A 19792-nucleotide genomic window follows, 5' to 3' on the forward strand; every position below is an offset into this window, starting at 1 on the left:
GAGATAAAATTTATGAAATACTCCATATTTCAGGGTTAGTGTAACTGCCACATGTTAATATGTTTGTCTTTTTCATAACAAGGAGCACATATATGTTATTCATTACACTGTGTATTTGAAGGAATACAATAAACCCCTTTAAAATAAAAAGAAAGACACATAAAAACTGTGAAAATTTCATATTATTTACAATTCCTATTGGCTAATAAAAATATTTCCACTATAGAACTGGAGCTATCTAGAAACCCACATGATGCTTTTTTTTGCATGCAGAATACTTGAGATATGTATCTTACCTCACAGAACAATTAAAGTCATCAAATCAAATGTTTTTATCTGAATAATGATAAAACTACTGTTATAACTACAAAAATATTAATCAGCTTATCCACACATATACTGTCAAATCCATAAATATTAATTACATAAAATTTAAAAGAAGAATAGCATCTGTTCTTTCAAATTAAATTTGTCATCAATTTCTCAAATTAAATAATTATTACATAAAAATATAAACTTATGGCCCTGGCTGGTGTTGCTCAGTGGATTGAGTGCTGGACTGTAAACCAAAAGATCATCAGTTTGATCCCCAGTCAAGGCACATGCCTGGGTTTCAGGCCAGGGCCCCAGGTGGGGGTGTGCAAGAGGCAACCAATCGATGTTTTTCTCCCTTTCCTTTTCCCTCCTTTCCCCTCTCTTTAAAAGTAAATAAATAAAACCTTTTAAAGAATATAAACTTATGAATGTTCTTTAATAATAATATTTATTTTTTAAAAAGTATGTTCTGAAGACAATGTGATTATTTTTTTATTTAAAATGAATGTTTTTAAACTTGTTACTCACCTTATATTGACTCAGAGGATATTTTTCTAAGAAGTATTCATCACACCCACATACTTTCAAAATGTATTTGCCCTGATATTCTAAAACACAGAGTTTTAGTTGTTCAGATGATAGCAACATACTTCGAGTTTTTTTCCTGATTGCTTCAGCAATTACTTGTTCTGGCACACAGTCGTGGTTGATTTTCAGAGTATACTTCTGCTTGTCATTATTTGGAGAAACTATTACCCAAATCACCACTATTATTTGCCCTATAACAAGAAAACATTTTTAGATGCAATGACCACATAGACTTCATTTATCAAGAGACAGATTTAAAAAAATATCAACTACCATAACTCTAACTACAATCATAAATGACTTGATATCAAACTAATTAAATACAGGTAAAGCTTCAAATCTAATAAAGCTGCCTGACCATGTCCAAATGTCATGTTTTATGGAAAACATGCAAAACTGTGACTACTAGTTCGCAAGTAGATGAGACCAAGATAATTTCATTCTAAATTGCATGGCATACTTCATGGATACAACCTCTGTGAAGAGTGTCTCATAACAGTAAACCAAAGATTCAAAAGTGGAGGAGTTTCTGGTGACTATGGGAAAGAATCATGGAGATTTAAAGAAAGGTGCTCAATTAGAATGAGAAAAAAAGATGGAGGAGGGAAAATAAGATGAATTTTCTTCTTTTTTCCTTTTAAGGTCCATTAAGTCAGGGGACACAAAAATGATAAAAATGGAAAAACCAAAAGCTTTGGAATGGTCTGGGTACTCACAGTATAATTTTCCTGACTATCTAATATGTTAGGAATTTTTCATAAAGAATGTTGGGGAGAATGAAAAGAGTGTTCCATTTAAAAAAATATGCTAGAGTAGAAAAGGATTTCAAATAATGATGTTATGTTATATTGCATTAAACTACTTTGAATAATATGGGTGAAATAGTAATAAGATACCAATATATTCTAATAGAACTTTAAATATAATATAGTATGTGAGTTAACCTATTCTATAACTTCAAATGAAAATCTTTATTATCTTGAAAAAATACAGCTATTTATCTGATATAAGTTCATTTCAAAAACATTATAGTATATATACTTTCAAGTATACTTAATTCTAGAAATTGATATATTCAAGTGTCAAAAGTCAACCTCCCTGATTATGATCAGATTTAATTACTGCACTTAACATTTAGAAATGTATTTTTCTTTAAATACATAAGATATAGTAAGTTTTAAAAAATTTCACAAAATGTTTCTATTTATACTTGTTTTTACTTGTAAGAAGATAATCAGCTGTAATGCTGTAGCAGTGAATTTTAAACCTGAAATTCTTTAGTTTTATTCTAAGACAAACAATTCACCATGGGAAGAGCACCATATGCACACAATTCATTCAATTAATAAAATATTTATTGAGTGTACTTCGCACTCAACTGTAACTTGTCAGTATAAGCAGTATCTGACTTCAAAATGCTTGTCATCTAACTGGGATAAAAAAGAGTTTAAAAATATAGGCACAGATAGAAGTCTTCACTACAGTAACCAATTATGGTAGTCTGCAAAATTTCTTACCTTTATCTAATTTATTGTATATGTGCTTTGGCAGTTCTGGTGAAGATTCTACGTTTGGAGGATAGACATACATTGCTCTACTATGAGGTGAGTTAAGATCCCTAAGATCCACAGCTTCTTTACAAACATTCAGAATATTTCTTCGGAAGTCTTGTACTTCTGGATCTTTAACCATATCAAATTCACACACTGGCATGCCGATAGCAAAGCCTTAAAAATTATATAAAGAATATAATATTCTATTAAATACACAGTATAAATGTGTTTCCTATAAATAGAAAACTTGGTAGATCTGAAAGATCACAGTAGGGTAAAGAAGTTTCCCTGGGCTTAAAAATATTTTTGTGAATACATATAGTAAGAGTTGACGAGGACTCAAATACTTGTAATAAAACACAGACTTAGTAATTTGGAACAAAGGCGCATACATAACATATCAGGCAGCAAGCAGCCATATCAATTACTTTTTAAAGAATAATAAAACAAAACTGGATTATAACAAATCTAAGTCAACCATACAAATGATACTTCTTATAAGAAAACTATGGAAAAATAGCAAGATTTTAAAAAATAGATCCTTAGGCCAATAGTCAAAAAATATTTTAGACTTGTAATAATTTTTACTTCATAATCTATTTATTTAAGAGCACCAAGGTAATTAATTTGTTCAAACAGAAATATTTCAGTAATGAGAAAATAAAGTTTCATAGTTCTTTGTGTTTAGAATAGCATCATGACAAGGACATTTAGTTAAAAATTATATCATACCAATTTCTCGATTGAGAATCTTCTCTTCACGGTTGCCTACAGGCTCAATTACTTTTAAAAAGGGTTGAAAGAGCCGAAGATCACAAAGTCGTCTTGTTTCATCAAAAAATTCTTCTCTTTCTGCTTCTTGGGTGACACTTACGAAAATGTAAGAAGATTCATCTTGAAGGAGTTGATGGAGAGGGTACTTTCTTGCTTCTTTAAATAGTTCATGCTTTATAGTTATTAACGTGGCCTCACGGAGGCATTCCAAAGTCACTATCATTCCATTTGGTAGTAAACATTCTACTAGGATTCTTGGGGGCATTAAGTGGATGCCCCACAGTTCTCCTGATGATGGTCTTGGAGGCATTGTTCTGATCCTTTACAAGTTTTACATACAAAACTACTTTAAGGAATTAGATGTGTTCCGGTCCCACAGCAGAAATCTAAACCAAAGAAGGGAACACATATATTAAAAGAGAAACAACTATAGTATAACAGATTTATAGCATTATTAAATGTAAAAACCTCATTTTCCATACTTCAAATTAATTAGGATAAGTAACAATAATTCATCTTAAATATTTTGATGGAGTTGCTCCAAATTAGGATGAAAGAATTGACTACAAAGCAGAAATTAGAAAAATCACTTGTATTTAATTATATTTAACAAGGACATTTAATAAAAAACATTTTATCTGAATGAATTTTTAACATTTGGGTCTTATCAAGACAGAGCTGAGGCTATGGGAAGAACAAATTTTAAGTTGTAACTGAAACCAAAATTTCCATTGCATATCACCTCTATCCTTCGCTTGTATTTTACTGAGCAGAATCTGCGCTGGAAAGGATCTTTAATCATGTGTCAAATGCTCATTTTAAAGATGAGTAAAGGCTGGAGAAGTCAAGTCTTTTCCTTTTTCTCCCCTACCTCCAACCCGTGGTAATGAGAAATTACATGGTTTAGTCTTTTTTTCTTTCTTAAATCCATCTTTGTAATTTCCTTTTGTGTACTGATTATTATCTAAGTGGTATCTTGGACCATACTGCCTTTAAAGTGCAAGTTAGGTATATAGTTACTATAATATAGTTTCAGCAATGCATTTGTCTTGACATAAGATAAATTTACAATGACCTATCAATTTTATCAAATAACCTAGTTCTAATATTTCTGATTGAAATGATCTGCATTTAAAGGAAATCCACTGACTCTGTCAGTACACTGTTCTAAACAACTGTATTAAGCACTTATAATATTTTTTAGAAATATTAATTATTATTATGATTTGAAGCCTTCATTTTTGATGTCAACAATCTTAGGAGTTCTTTTGGAAGGTACTATCGGCACAAATTTATTTCTTGTTGTTTATTTTTTCTTTTATTCAGTAAGCTGAACTGTAAATTATAAAAAAGGCAAACTGAGAGACATAAAAAAAAAACCAAAAAGGAAATAAACATTAAGCTAGACGAACCCAAAGGCCCAGATAACTTACTATATTTGATCCTCTACCAGGCACTGTGGACAATAGCTATAAATGACACTTGGTTTATTCACTAAAAATGTATTGGTGCTGTCCCCAGAACCATGTTAGGTGCTGGGAATATGTTGATGAGTAAGACACGCGGCCCTTGCCCTCATAAGACAAAGTTGAGTGCGAAGATTATGTATATATTGGTAAATCTATACATAGATTGGGTGTGGGATAAATAAACTGACAGGAACAAAACAGAAAAATGCTCTCATGGAGAAGTGCCAAATGCTGTAAAAGCTCATAGTTGTCACCCAACTCAATGAAAGTTGGAGTGGGAAGGCTTCCACAGGAGGTAACATATAAAGTGAATTTTTTAAGGACAAGTGGGAGTTGAGTAAACACAGTAAGAGGTGAGGAGCATGATACACCTGTGACTACGTCATACTCATCGACATCTAATCCATCAACAAATTCCGTTAGTTCCATCTCCTGAATCTGTCTATACTCCTTCACTATCACTTTCAGGACCTTGGGTCAGGCTATTACTGTTTCCTGCCTGGACTGTGGCAAAGGCCTAAATGGTCTCCTTGCAACTAGCTTTGCTCCTTATAATCCATCTGTCACCTCACAGCCAGTGTGGCCTAGAGAGTGACAGAGTCTACACTGAGCAGCCTTTCTGCTGTGCCAATGCTTAGCTGTGAACAAGTGTTTAAAGTATGCTTCGGAGATTTAACATATAAAAGACACAAGAAATAGAAATTTCAAACCCTCACTCCTCCCTCTGGAAATAGAGAAATTGCAACATAATTGAGAATATAAAACTATTATTAGTTCTCCCTTTTTACTGAATTTATTGAGGTGACGCTGGTTAACAAAATTATACAGGTTTCAGGTGCACAATCCTACAATACATAATCTATACACTGTGTGTGTTTTTAACAGTTCAGAGTATTTTCTTCAAATTTATAAGAAAACCACTGAAGTTACAGGATATAAAATATCGTTTCCTGTATTTTTAAAAAAAATTCATTGACTAGTAAAAAAAACAGATGGATTAATCTGTGGGTATAATTTTAGAAGTGACTGGCTAAGCTTTTTAAAACATACAAAATAATTTAAAGAATGCAAGGGAAAAATGCCAAATGACTACTTTTAAAGGATGATCTGCCTGAATAAAAAAGTTCAAATAAAAACCAAACCAAACCACAAGCCACACCAAAACAGCAGCTGTGTTTATAGTTTTCTTTGTTGAATGGTGCTAACAGGTCTATGTTATGGGATCAAGAGAGCCATTATTTTAAAGAATAAGTAACAACCTGCAGAGTCTCATGTTACCTGAGAATTAACAGAAGTCTAGTACAGTAGATACAACATTGATTCCAATCTTTATTATAATATCATACATTTATGGGCAATTAGTAACTATGAAATACTCAAGATACACTCTTCTCATAGGAGAATAAATGTGACCACAGCAATAAAACATTGGAGATTCTTGAAGGCAGGCACTGGTTGACGTTATGGTACTGCTTACTGTACGGAAGAGAGAGGATGCGTATCTATCTTCTTCTACCAGGCCTCACTCTGTACAAATCATTACCTCAGAGCTCACAGGAACAGAAGTGTAGAAATGGCTAATGGAACCAACATTTACTATTTAGTATGCATAATGTTCTTAGTAAGGCAATAATCCTTTTAGGGCAGATATTGCCATTTTACATGTGAGGAAACTTAAGGCCAGAGAAGAGAAGGTATTCACCACTAGATAATGAACTTTGAAATTACATTTAGGTGATTTCAAAGTGTATTCTGCTATTTGGGCTTCAGTTATGGCCAGGCAACACTTGCAGGTGGTGAATAAGACTTGAATGGGCTCTAAAATTACACTGGATTCAATTTCCTGCTGCCTCAGTTAGTGGTTGTGTGTCCTTGAGAAGTTCAGCCTCACTGAACCTCATCTCCCCCATCCTTGGCCATTTGTTAAACTGGGATAATGGGATATACTTTGTCAGATTACTGTATTAGACAAGATGATATATGAAAAACACATAAGCAAAAAGACTTGCCCAGTAAGCACCCAGTAAATGTTAAATATTGCTATTAACAAACCTGTAATGTATACATATAAATTAAGAAGGTTTACAAAGCTGTGCAAACTTGAGGAGCTGAAACTTGAAGGAAGCACTGGTAACACAAGGATCACCGATGAGTGTGAATAGTAGTGAGTGGCTCAGAACCTGGTACTGGCTCAGTAGCTGGTACTTTTGCAGTTGCTTCTAGTTTCCCAGACTCCTAATATTCCTATTTAAATGGTCAGCTCAGGTGTGAGGAATCCTTTGTTGTGTGTGCCCCAACCCGCAACCCCATGTTTTTGGAGAAATACCTGTTCGTGCTAGGCTGTAGGCTAAATATGCTATGAAAATAAAGGTAAATAAAACAGATGTCTTCCACCCCGGCTGGTATAGCTCAGTGGATTGAGTGCGGGCCTGTGAACCAAAGGATCATGGTTTGATTCCCAGTCAGGACACATGCCTGGGTTGCAGGCCAGTTCCCAGCGGGGGACACACGAGAGGCAACCACACACTGATGTTTCTCTCCCTCTCTCTTTCCCTTCCCCTCTAAAGATAAATGAATAAAATCTTAAAAAAAAGATAGATGTCTTCCCTTTGGCTGTTGAAGAACACAGTTTATTGGGGAAAGACAAAACACAGGAACAACTTTAACAGTGGAAAACTGTTGTAAGACAACACATGAACTTAGGAAAAATCACAAGAAATCTGCAGCTGCCTAAGGTTAGGAAAGGCATCACGGAGGTAAAATTTAAGAACATCGTAGAGTAGTAGGGATTTTGCAGAGAAGGGGTGGCTTGGGCATGGGAAAGCTAGATAAGGAGAATGTTTTAGATTGTCCTGAGTATGTGTGCAAAGTCTAGACCATGAAAGAACATAGCCTGTTACCAGTAATACCAGTTGTTTTTTATTGCTGGAGTCTGAAGTGCACAGGAAAAGGTAAGGTGTATGACAGGAAGGTGGGGTTGGACAGAGGCAGGCAGGGCCACAAGGGTGGGCAGAGTCCACATTGAGAAGTTTGAATTTTTCATAGTACACCCTAAGGAAAAGTGAGTCTCTAAGAAGTATTTTGAGCAAAGAAATGGCATGAAACTTTTTCAGTTCAGATTTCTTTAAAACTTTGCTTTTCAAATATAGGATATAACCAAATGAACATTTAACCAAGGTGTAAAAATATCATTTTAATTCCCTGAATTTGGAGAAAAATCCCTAAAGTTAATAAGTCAGTACATATACCATTTAAAGTAAAAGGGCCTTTGCACTATAAATAACTAAATGTTAATAAAGAAGGTGGAATTATCCAAACTTAAGTGTATAATCTAAAAGGAAAAGAACTTATTTGAAAAATTAAAAATCACTATAAAGTATTTAAAAACAAATCTGCATTTTGGAGGTTTAGGTCACAAAAATGTATCTGCTAAAAATAAAACACTTTTAAGAGTCAAGAGCACTCTATTGAGCCTCTGAGTTCAGAATGCCAGGACTAAATGTCCACTTGCTGACAAATGCCAACTATTCAGCAATCTTAAGAAATACTGGTTTTGCTTATCCTAAATTTGTATATACTACTGATATTTCGATGGGGCAATCTTGTTTCTTAAAGAGTATATATAATTCAACTTGAAAAATAACTAAATAAAATTTAAAAAAATAAAAAGAGTATATATAATTCATAATTTACCCTTTTCTTGAGGAGTCCTCATTATAAAACTCATTACTGTACTATACTAAAACACAATATAGTAAAGCTCTTTGGTATTATTGAAGAGTCTGAGGATATTTTTGGCCCTGAAACCAACAACCCCAGGTTGGAGAGCTTTTGACAAATGCTCCCAGGGCTGTTTTCTAGCAGCCAATGGTCAGGCTCAGCTGTGGCCAGCCTTCTAGATGACAGTAGCCTCCTTTCTATTATTCACTTCCATTCAGCAACAACACTTGACTACCATTTTGTAAGTCTATAAACGAATGGCCAACAGACCAAATGATGATATGAAAACCTTTCCTGTATGGGCTTTGAAGCACAAAATATGTAACATACACTTTGCTTATCAGAGATTATTATTTTTTACATCTTGTTGAGATATTAAAATTACTATAAAAATTACTGTTTGGGTAGTAGGCACTGAAAGTCTTTGGTTCTTAGAAAGCCTGGACCTGCATTTATTTCTTGGTAGGGGTTGGGTGTGCATTAGCTGTCCAAGTGGAGTACATGGTGTTGCTCAGCAGGAGTAAAGGTACCTTGAAGTACAAAATAAGAGCAGAAATGAACAGCAGAAAATTGTCTCAGACGCTCCATTTTCATTTGACTCCTACAGGGGATGATTTCTTAATACATTGGGCAATTTAAATTTTGAACATTTGATATGTACTCTTTCAGTCCAAGAAGCCAATGACATTTTGAGAATTTGCTTTTTAACTCTTAAATTGAAAGCCTTTCTTTACTCAGAACGGTATTTCCAGATTTCATTACTTAAGGCAAAGTCTGTCACACTATGGTCCACAATGAAAATCCAGACTTTTGTAAATAAAATTTAATTGGGACACAGACAATAAAGCACATTTACATATTATCATTGATACCTTCGCACTATAATGAGAGTTGAGCAGGTGCTATAGAGACCATGAGGCTTGCAAAGCCTAAAATATTTACTGCCTGGCCTGTTAACAAAAAAGTATGCAGATCTCTAATAAGACATTAGAAGGACCTGATATAAATAGGACAATTTTCTTAGTGCATAATGCCTAATAAGTTATCCCTAACCTTACCTCTACAACTATATTCCTACACATGCAATCTAAGTCCTTTGGAGGAAAACAAACATTAATTTTAGCCAGTGAAGTTAAAATCTTGAAATAGGAAAATCTCTCAGAAGTCACTTATTAGATATTTTTCACTGTTGAAAGTTCATTACGTGATATAAAAATTTTTTGTGGGGTACTTGTAAAGTTATTCCTAAACTTCATCAGTTCTGTCTGACTTCTGTATTTTTTTTTCACATACCTGACAGTGACAAGAAATTTCCCTAGGTCTCTCTACCCTCCAAATTTCTTTCACCATAATTAAAGTGAGATAGTTTGTCCTTGTCTTTGTCATCACTGGATGTGTTCCTTTGTTAATACTCATCTCAAAATGCAGCAACCAAAATCTAGTACAATATTCTAGAGTCAGTATTACCAAGGCAGAGTACAGAAAACTATGACTTGGATTATGTCTCTATAAATACAGCCTAACAGTGCAGAGACTTTTGTTGACTTGATTACTTTAAACCAAACATAAAGTAACTGAAGGGGGAAAATAAGGTCAAATATATGGTGACTGAAGGAGACTAGACTTTGGGTGGTAAGCACACAATGTGATATACACATGATAACAGAATATGAGAGATCGGTCCAGAAAGTATCCAGCCATGTAATATGAAAAATAGAGACATTTATTGAAGAAGATACAGGAAACATTGTACACAGGACAATGATGCTTCAGTCCTCTTCAAAGTAGGTACCTTGGGACCTCACACAGTTCTCCCAATTGCCATCAGCTGCCCCATTGTATTTTCCAGAATCTCTTTGATGGTCTGAAATCTCTTCCCTTTCAAAGGTGATTTTAGTTTTTGGAAAAGACAGAGGTCACAGGGTGCTAAATCTGCGCTGTAATAGGGGCAGAGTAACCCAGGTGATTTGATGCTTCACCTAAAAGCGCTCATTACTGTTCAGGTAGGTATGTGCCTTCCAGTCCACCACCAGGTTACATCAATGTTGTTCAAACTGTTCTTGTTATATTAACAACAGCTGGACTTTTTCTGGGTAGACCTCACATATATGATATATAGAATTGTACACTTAAAATTGATGTAATCTTATTAATCAATGTCACCCCAATAAATTCAATTAAAAATATACAGACTATATTTCAGATAATTTAAATTCATGTTTCAATGTCCAAATTGTAATGTTTAAAATAGTTATTAGTATTTAAATATCAATATTATTATAAGTGCACCAGAAAATCATTAAAATAATAAAGTTATATTGAACTGTACACTTGCAAATTTAGGGGATATCTATATTGACTCCACTGGCAGCTTAATCATCTCAAACAGCCACAATCTGCTAAAATAAGCAGATTGTATTTTCTAGGTATCTATGCTCTCTAAATATAGAAGCTGCATAAATGTTTGTTGAATGATCAAAGGTTTCACAAATACATATAATTTAACTGACACAGTTATAAATATGTATATTTAGATATATGTTGACAAAATATTTTCCATCCTCATTCTAAGACAGTTCAACAAGAAAACATTAACATGTAGTTTTGTGGCTCAGTTGCATCTCTTTATTTGCTCATTAACTAGAAAATAAGATTTCTTTTTTTTCAAAATTACCAAATAAATCTTTAGTTATGATTTAGAGTAAGAGAACAAAACATGCCTTTAAACCTGCTGTAGAAATAACATGATTACAGTCTGGATTAATAATTCTACAGTCTGATTACTCTCCTTAAAAGTTACTTTAAATATTTCCAGATTTAATTATTCCCTTTTAAAATGCTACCCTGCCTCTTACATGTATTTCTATGATTATATCTTAATATATCCTTATTAAAATTATCGACATCCATGTTTGGCTTCCTGTTAGACTGTGAACTTTTCCAAGATAGGACCTTGTCTGAGGTCACCATAGTTCCAGAGGATAGAGCAGTGAGCAGGAAAACTACACTGTTGACACTATCTCAGGGAAAATGTAACGAGGGCCTGCTGAACAAAGAGAAGTAGTAACAGTGATAGCAGAAAAGAGGTGGATGAAGATGCCTTGTAAGAGACAATCAAAAGTACTGAGAGAATAACTGGATGTGAGGGATAAAAAGCACAATTTTAAATAAATTTCACTGCAGTGGATATTCATGGGAAGCTAGTGTCTTTCAGGATAATTTTTCTGGGCCCCAGTTTGAGCCTCTAAAATTCTCTTCCTCTAAGAGTCACTGTGCTGTTGCTGGAGTGAGTCCAAGGGGACAGCTGTAATATACACTTGCTCTGGAAAGATGCGTATTATCCATTTCTTTCAAAGTGCTGTCCTTCACTGACCTTTACAAGCTGACCATGAGAAAATAATTTTAACTCATCCTTTTCAGTGATTCAGAGAGACCATAACAACTTCAGGATGGAAAATCAAGTTTTCATTGATTGGTATATAAGAAAATTCTAATTCCTTTAGTAGGGGATGCAATTTGTTTTTACTGTTAAATTCATAGTATGACATGAAAGGTGCTATAAAAATACACTTCAAAGATTTAATGAATCATTTAAGACAAGGGTTCCCTAATACCAGGTCCATGGACAGGCTTAGAAAGGGTCTGTGCTAATGAATTTTTAAAAATAATGACAAACGATTAAGATCTAAGTCAGTAAAGTCCATAGCAGTGTAGACTTTGGTTATATCAGTAAATGTGAACATGGATTCTATTAAGGTAGGTTAAAAGAATCTAATCTAAGAGCCAGTAATGAAATGCAGTTTAATAAATAATTAGTCTTAGATTATTACATTATAAATTTTAATGAGAAAAAAACATACTTTCCTTGTAAAATGGTTACAACGTCTCTTTTAAGGGGGGGTGGAGAGAGAGAGAGAGAACCCTAAGGTATTTAAGTTTGGCAATTGTATCTACATTTAAGGACCAAGAGTATATATATTTCAACAAGACAATGAAAACAGAAGGTTAATTATGCACCTGATTACCTCCATGGAAATTTAACCAATGAGATCAATGAAAAGACTAGCTTAGCAAGGAAGACATGCTACTATAAGGATAGAAAATATGAAAAGGTTCTTGAAACGTTATTCCAATTTCCTGCTAAGCAAAAACCTTTAGCTCCCATAGAACATAAAGAGAAAATGTCCTGAAAGATCAACCTTCCACAAGTAAAAGTTTATAAGCAAACTGATTACTGATGATAACCAAAGGACTGAGATGCACAGTCTTTGTAATTCCCCTTTACAAATGAGACCCATGTCCCACATACTTCAGAAATAAACTCCATTTATTACCTGGAATTACACAAATGATGCCAACCACACATTGTTCCTTTCTTGATTGATGGGTTCACTTAAAAAAAAGTATAAAAGGGCTATACTTTTCAGCTTAAAGTCAGCATCAAAACTAACTCACTCCTCTCTTTTTCTTTCAAAAGCTTGGGGGCTTCACCAAAAGTAACTTCACTCTTTCTTTCCCTAATGAAGCTAATACCATTCTGGACTTGGTTGATTTGTAAAATAGTTATTTCCTGGCTGCTGGTTATCTAAGGAGAAAGAAGAGACAAAAAAGTACATCACCCAGGGCCCAGCTAGATAAATTCATGAAGAGTTGAAGAATATCTAGATTAAACATTTTAATTAAATTAAGAACATCTACAAAAAGGCAAAGTGTTTTCCAGTTTACTTGACTCAATTCTTTTACAGTCCTGTAATAACCTGAAGGTAAGATATTTCCATAAATCTTCAGAAATGAGAATTTCCCTGAAGTTTATCAAGTGGCTTTTCCTTTTTGTTTCTTTCTGCTATAATGTAATGCCTTCATAAGCCTTCCCATGGTTTAAAATACTTCAATTGTTTTCTTTCAAATCTTCCCACTATTATGGGTGAGGGTGGATGAAGTTTTGGAAAACACTTGCTTCACATTCTCTCTCTTCCCCCAAAATGAACAGCTACCTTATTTATGTCATGGGATGAAGACAATCTAGTCAAGTATTATTCATTCCAGTGCTACCTGTCCCTTGTTCAGATGCACTAAAACTTGTCTGCACTCTACTGATAAATTTAATGGTCTTTCTTCACAAAGGCAAACAGGTGAGTCTTGCATACCAACCCTATACTGTAATTATAAGCAAAGTAGAACTTAGGTCAGCTATAGGTCTCTCAGTGGAAACTATCACTCTGTTTCCTTGCACAGAACAGGTAGTTTGTGTCCAAAGACAAAGAAAAATAACTCAAAATATGTCAATATAGTATATTTTTCAGTTTAGTCCAGTGCAATAAAGGTGGAGCTAGCAACTTTGCTTGGGGCTACTAGCAGACACAATATCTTCACTTAAGTGCATCCAGATATAGTTCATAACTCTCTTTGCTTTGGGATATTATTTTTTTTTTAATAAACAATCAAGCTGTTTGGTCTAGTTCTTTTTTTTTTAAAAATTTTATTTATTTATCTTTAGAGGGGAAGGGAAGGAGAGAGAAAGAGAAACATCAATATATAGTTGCCTCTTGTGTGCCCCCGCTGGAAACTGGCCTGCAACCCAGGCATGTGCCCGACTGGGAATCAAACGGCAGTCCTTTGGTTTGCAGGCCCATGCTCAATCCACTGAGCTACAACAGCCAGGACTTATTCTCATTTTTGACCAACGCAACATTCCAGACTTGTGCTACCTGCCAGAAGGCCAAGTTAATATGGGAGAATCAGAGACCAATCATAAAGCTCCATCATGGTCTCTGGTCTCCAACGGATTTCCCTATTTCCTGAGGCCAAGTGTCATAAAACTGTACCTATGGTGCCCGTGCCTATGATTACATACAACCATGCACAAACAATGAACAAAAAATATATCCGCATATTATTGCAGCAATTGGCTTTTGCAAGGACATTTTCAAAATCAAGTGACAAGGTTCAGTCTGTGCTGCAGTGATCACAGCAGTGATTCTGCCAATGCTGACAGGCTAAGGAGGCAATGTATTAAATGGACTCCACCAATTCATTTTGAAGCAGGCAAAATGCCTGCTAGTATGTGAATCAAAGACATTAGCTTAAAAATATGGAGTACTTGGGGAGGGGGTGAGTACTATGTTATTTTTTTAATTTAAATAATATTTTATTATTTATGCTATTATAGTTGTCCCAATTTTTATGCATTTGCCCCATCCACCCAACATACCCCATTACTCAGGCAATCCTAATACCACTGTCTATGTACATGGGTCTTACATATAACATATTGTTCTTTGGCTATTATATTCTCTATGCTATACTTTATATACCCATGACATTTCTGTAACAACAAATTTGTGTTTCTTAATTTTTACTTTTTTTTGTCTGACCCCCTGACCCCCTACCAACTGGCAACCATCAAAACATTCTCTGTATATATGATTCTGCTTCTGTTCTGCTTGTTCGTTTATTATGTTTTAGATTCAATTGTTGATTAGCCATTTTACTGTTCATGTTTTTTATCTTCTTAAAGAAGAGCCTTTAACATTTCATACTAATATTGACTTGGTGGTGATGAACTCCTTTTGCTTTTTCTTGTCTGGAAAGCTCTTAATCTGTCCTTTGATTGTAAATGATTGTTGTGCTGGGTGGAGCAATCTTGGTTGTAGGTCCTTGCTTTTCATGACTTTGAATATTTCTTGCCATTACCTTCTGGCCTACAAAGTTTCTTTTGAGAAATCATCCAACAATCTCATGGGAAGCTCCTCTGTAGGTAACTAACTGCTTTTCTCTTGCTGCTTTAAGATTCTCTGTTTTTAACCTTTTGCATTTTAGTTATGATGTCATGGTGTCAGCCTCTTTGGGTTTATCTTGTTTAGGATTCTCTGTGCTTTCTGGACCCACATGTCTATTTCCTTCCCCAAGTTAGGGAAGCTTCTGTCATTGGTTTTTCAAACATGTTTTCAATTTCTTGCTTTTCTCTTCTCTTTCTGGTACCCCTGTGATGTGAATGTTGGAACACTTAAAGTTGTCCCAGAGGCGCCTTACATTAATCTCATTTTTATGGATTCTTTTTTCTTTTTGTTGTGACTGGTTGTTACTTGTTCCCCTATGTTTCAAATCATTGGATTGATTTGATTCTTGGCTTCATCAACTCAACTGTTGATGCCCTGAATATTGTTTATTTCAACTAGTTTATCCTTCATTTCTGACTGGATCTTTTTTATGCTGTTGAGGTTCTCATTAAGTTCATCGATCATCCTTTTAAACAGTGTTTTGAAATCTACATTGAGCAGATTGCTTATCTCCATTTTGTTTAGTTCTTTTTCTGGAATTTTGTTCTGTTGTCTATTTTTATTTTTTAATTTTGTATTGTTTACTCTATTTCAGTTGTCCCAATTTTTTCCCTTTTGCCACCCTCCACCCAGCCTACCTCTTACCTACAGTCAACCCCCTCTCCCTTGTTTATGTCCATGAGTCATTCATACATGTTCTTTCACTAGTTCCTTCCCCTTCCTTTACTATTTCCTCCGTCCCTCCTTCAGCTGTCAGTCTGTTCCATGTTCATAAGTCTGTTTCTATTTTTCTCGTTAGTTTATTTTGTTCATTAGATGCCAGTTATAAGTCAAGTAATATGGCATTTGTCTTTTACTGACTGGCTAATTTCACTTAACCATAATCTGCACTTCTATCCATACTGTCACAAATGGTAGCACTTACTTCTTTCTTTCTGCTGTATAGTATTCCTGTTGCATAAATATACCATGGTTTTCTAATACACTTATTTACTGATGGGCATTTGGGCTGTTTCTAATACTTAGCTATTGTAAACAGTGCTGCTATAGACGTTGGGGTGCTTAAGTTCTTTTGACTTGGCGATTCAGGAGTCTTAGGATATATTCCCAGCAGTGGAACTGCTGTGTCATATGGCAGTTCCATGTTTAATATTTTGAGAAAATTCCACACTGTTTTCCACAGTGGATGCACCAGTCTGCATTCCCAGAAACAGTGCACTAGTGCTCCCTTTTCTCCATATCCTTGCCAGCACTTGTTTGATTAATGAAAGCCATTCTGCCAGGTGTGAAGTGATATCTCATTGTGGTTTTAATTTGCATCTCTCTGATGGCTAGTGATGTTGAGCATGTTTTCATATGTCTATGGGCCATCTGTAAGGCCTGCTTGGAGAGGTAGCTATTCAGGTCCCTTACCCATTTTTTACTTGGGCTGTTTGTCTTCCTAGTGTTGGGTCGTATAGGTTATTTATATATTTTGGAGATTAAACCCTTGTCTGATGTATCACTGGCAAATATGTTCTCCTATACAATTAGTGCCCTTTTCATTTTGATGATGGGTTTCTTCAGCCATGCAGAAACTTTTTGATTTGATACAGTCTCATTTGTATATTTTTTCCTTTATTTCCCTTACCCTAGAAGATGGAGATATATCTCCTTCCTGATACTGAATGCACTATATTCAAAGAATATATTGTGATATATATATATAAAATCAAAAATATTGCTACATACAATGTTTAAAATTTTACTGGCTATGTTTTCTGCTAGCACATCTATGGTACCACGTTTTATATTTAAGCCCTTTATCTATTTTGATTTTATTCTGGTGTGTGGTGTATGTTGGAGGTCTAGTTACATTTTTTTGCATGTACCAGTCCAGTTTTCCCAACACCATTTATTGAAGAGACTATTTTTACTCCATTGTATGTTCATGCCCCTTTTGTTGAATGTTAATTAACCATAGAGACATGAGTTTATTTCTGGGTTCTCCATTCTGTTCCATTGATCTAGGTGTGTTCTTATGCCAGTACCAGACTGTCTTGATTACAGTGGTCTTGTAGTGGGCTCAGAAAAGGAACAATGGCCTCTGCCAGAACTTCTGTCTGGGAGAAAGCTGCCCCCCAGTTCTCACCCTCATGTTGGACAATTCAGCTCCTCCTTGTACGCATTTGGCTTTTGAGTGCTGCCCTGCTGGAACTTAGAGGCAGTAAGTCTGTGCATGGGCCCTTTAAGAGGAACTACATGAGACTCTAGAAGTTTTTGTCTTCTAGAACCTCCACTGCCCCTGTTTTTTACAACCAGAAGTAATGGAGACTTAACTTCCTGGCACTGGAACCCAGGGTTGGGGGTTGTGCCAGGAAGGGTATCTTGCTCTGGAGCAAGGGTACCTCTGAAGGGTAGCTTCCTGATTTTTATCTGCCACATGGGGGTGTGAGACCAGCCCATTCTGCCTCTCCTACCAGTCTTGATGGGGTTTCTTCTTTTAGTCTGTAGTTGTAGGACTTCCATTCACCTCAATTTCTGGCAGTTCTGAGTAATGGTTGTTCTGTAGTTTAATTGTACTTTTGATGTGGTTGTGCAAGGAGGCCAGCTGTGTTTACCCATGCTGCCATCTTCACTGGAAGTCTGGAGTATTTCTTGAATGTGTATATCAACCTTCTGTTGTCATTCCAATTTTAGCAGTATGTTTTGTGGAAACAGGTACTATTCAATGAACTTTTAATAAAAAACACGAAAAGGACCTTACTTTTAGTTTCATTCATACCAAGGCATAGTCCCTAAAGCTACATTATATAATTAAGCATCAGTGGAATACAGAGTCATGAAAATATATTTTACTTTCAAGGTATTTAATATACAACCAGGACTAGATTAGACTGCAAAAATCTGGCTTGAATTTACTGAGTATCCTTGGTTTTCATATCAGTACTTAGGTCCCTGACATTTTTGTCCAGTTACTGGTATTTATCTACCCTTGCTATTATCCCTCTGCCCCTAAATCACAATCTTAACCTTTGTTTTTGATCTGATTTTTTTCTTTAGAGGTTATTATTGTAATCTCTTCAAGTAGTGTTTTCTCTTATACTGTACCTATTGATATTATTACTGGCATTCTTACAAATCGATACAAAGCAAAGAATATATAGTGCATTTTATGTCACAAAATTTCAGTTAAACTAATCGCCCAATGTCTATTTTTTATCTACTCATTCCAAATGCCAATTTATTGGCCAAAGCAAGTATTCCCCAGTTTTAGTTAAGCAGATAAATCCCTAAAGAACTATTTGCAAATATGTTTCATTTTCTTCAAACTACATTCCAATGAATGTAAGATATATATTATTTTTTCAGTGAACACTACATAAGTATATTCATAGGTAACAAACACTACATTTCAAGAAGGATGCTATAGCGTTCGATGAAAGACATGAAATAAAGTAGAAATTTTATTTAAAAACTTTCTTTCTAAATGATAAAGACCAAACAATAACATTATATTCTGATGTAATTATTTGCCATCTGCTCCATTCTGGTAGTAAATGAATATTTCAAAAAAGATTTTATTTATTTTTAGAGAAAGGGGAAAGGAGGGAGAAAGAGAGGGAGAGAAACATTGACATGTAAAAGAAACATCAATCGGCTGCCTCCCACACACCCCCATCTGGGGACCTGGCTTGCAACCTGGGCACGTGCCCTGACCAGGAATCAAACTGGCAACCTTTGGATTGCGGGACAATGCCCAACCCACTGAGCCACACCAGTCAGGCTCAGAATATTTTAATATTACACTAGTAATGCTGAAAAATTTCATTGTGAGCAATTACTGACCAACTTCAATAGTGATTTATCATCCTTAAATATTAGATCTCTGGTAAAGGGGTTACTTCACTAAATTAGAAAAATTTGAAATAATGCAGAAGAGCAAAGAAACACAGATCCTCCAGCAGTTCAATCAGAAAGAGGATAGCTTAATTTTAATACAAGTATCACCTCACCAAGATGTGAAGAGAAGTAGTCCTACGAATGACAGTAACAACAAGGTAGAATCACAGATATTCTAAAAAGTTGAACTTTTTTTTAACCAATACACTATGGGCAAGGTATTTCAGAACACATTTAATGATGGGAGAGAAGTATTACTAGATGGTCTTTATTTTGCCCTTTCAAACATTTACCATTCACTTATACTTGATGTAGTACAGTGTACCGAGTATCTGGGAAATTATAGTTACAGTACCTTAAAATGAGATCAATGAGAATGACATACTGAAATGAGTGTAATTGTGTGAAAACAACAATATAAATGACCAGTAAGTGAAATATTAACATTCGTATTTGCTGATGCTATGTCATTAGCTGACCACCCAAGGCAAGGGATTAAACAATAAAATTACCTTATACTAATGCAGTAAGTTAAAGGGCTTCCTTAAAAATGTATCAACTGATAGAAACTTCTACCCTGGTTATTTAATATAAGCCATTAAACTATTATCCCAAGAACTGCTTCACACTCTATGACTCATCAGCTAATTTTAATAAAATTAAAATAAAGGCACAGAGATATGAAAAAGTTTGAAAAGGGAAACTTAAAGAA

The 19792-nt window shown here is 34.9% G+C and overlaps 1 protein-coding gene across 3 annotated transcripts in view; it reads right to left on the bottom strand.

The window, feature by feature from the left end:
- Positions 1 to 19792, bottom strand: part of PIK3CA (phosphatidylinositol-4,5-bisphosphate 3-kinase catalytic subunit alpha) — an 87565-nt gene that overhangs the window by 31795 nt on the left and 35978 nt on the right. For 2 of the 3 annotated variants that reach the window (XM_037136911.2, XM_037136912.2), the window contains 3 exons: positions 3189 to 3616; positions 2421 to 2630; positions 844 to 1094 (listed from right to left, as the gene is read on the bottom strand). In XM_037136911.2, the coding sequence (XP_036992806.1) occupies positions 844 to 1094; positions 2421 to 2630; positions 3189 to 3540 (813 nt within the window). In that variant the 5' untranslated portion in view covers positions 3541 to 3616. Of the gene's footprint in view, positions 1 to 843; positions 1095 to 2420; positions 2631 to 3188; positions 3617 to 12753; positions 13024 to 19792 lie in introns of those variants that run through there. The other variant, XM_037136913.2, reaches the window with a different exon arrangement.

The sequence above is a fragment of the Artibeus jamaicensis genome, unplaced genomic scaffold, assembly GCF_021234435.1.
Source record: "Artibeus jamaicensis isolate MK-2021 breed Jamaican fruit bat unplaced genomic scaffold, CSHL_Jam_final scaffold_474, whole genome shotgun sequence".
NCBI classification, from domain to species: Eukaryota; Metazoa; Chordata; class Mammalia; order Chiroptera; family Phyllostomidae; genus Artibeus; species Artibeus jamaicensis.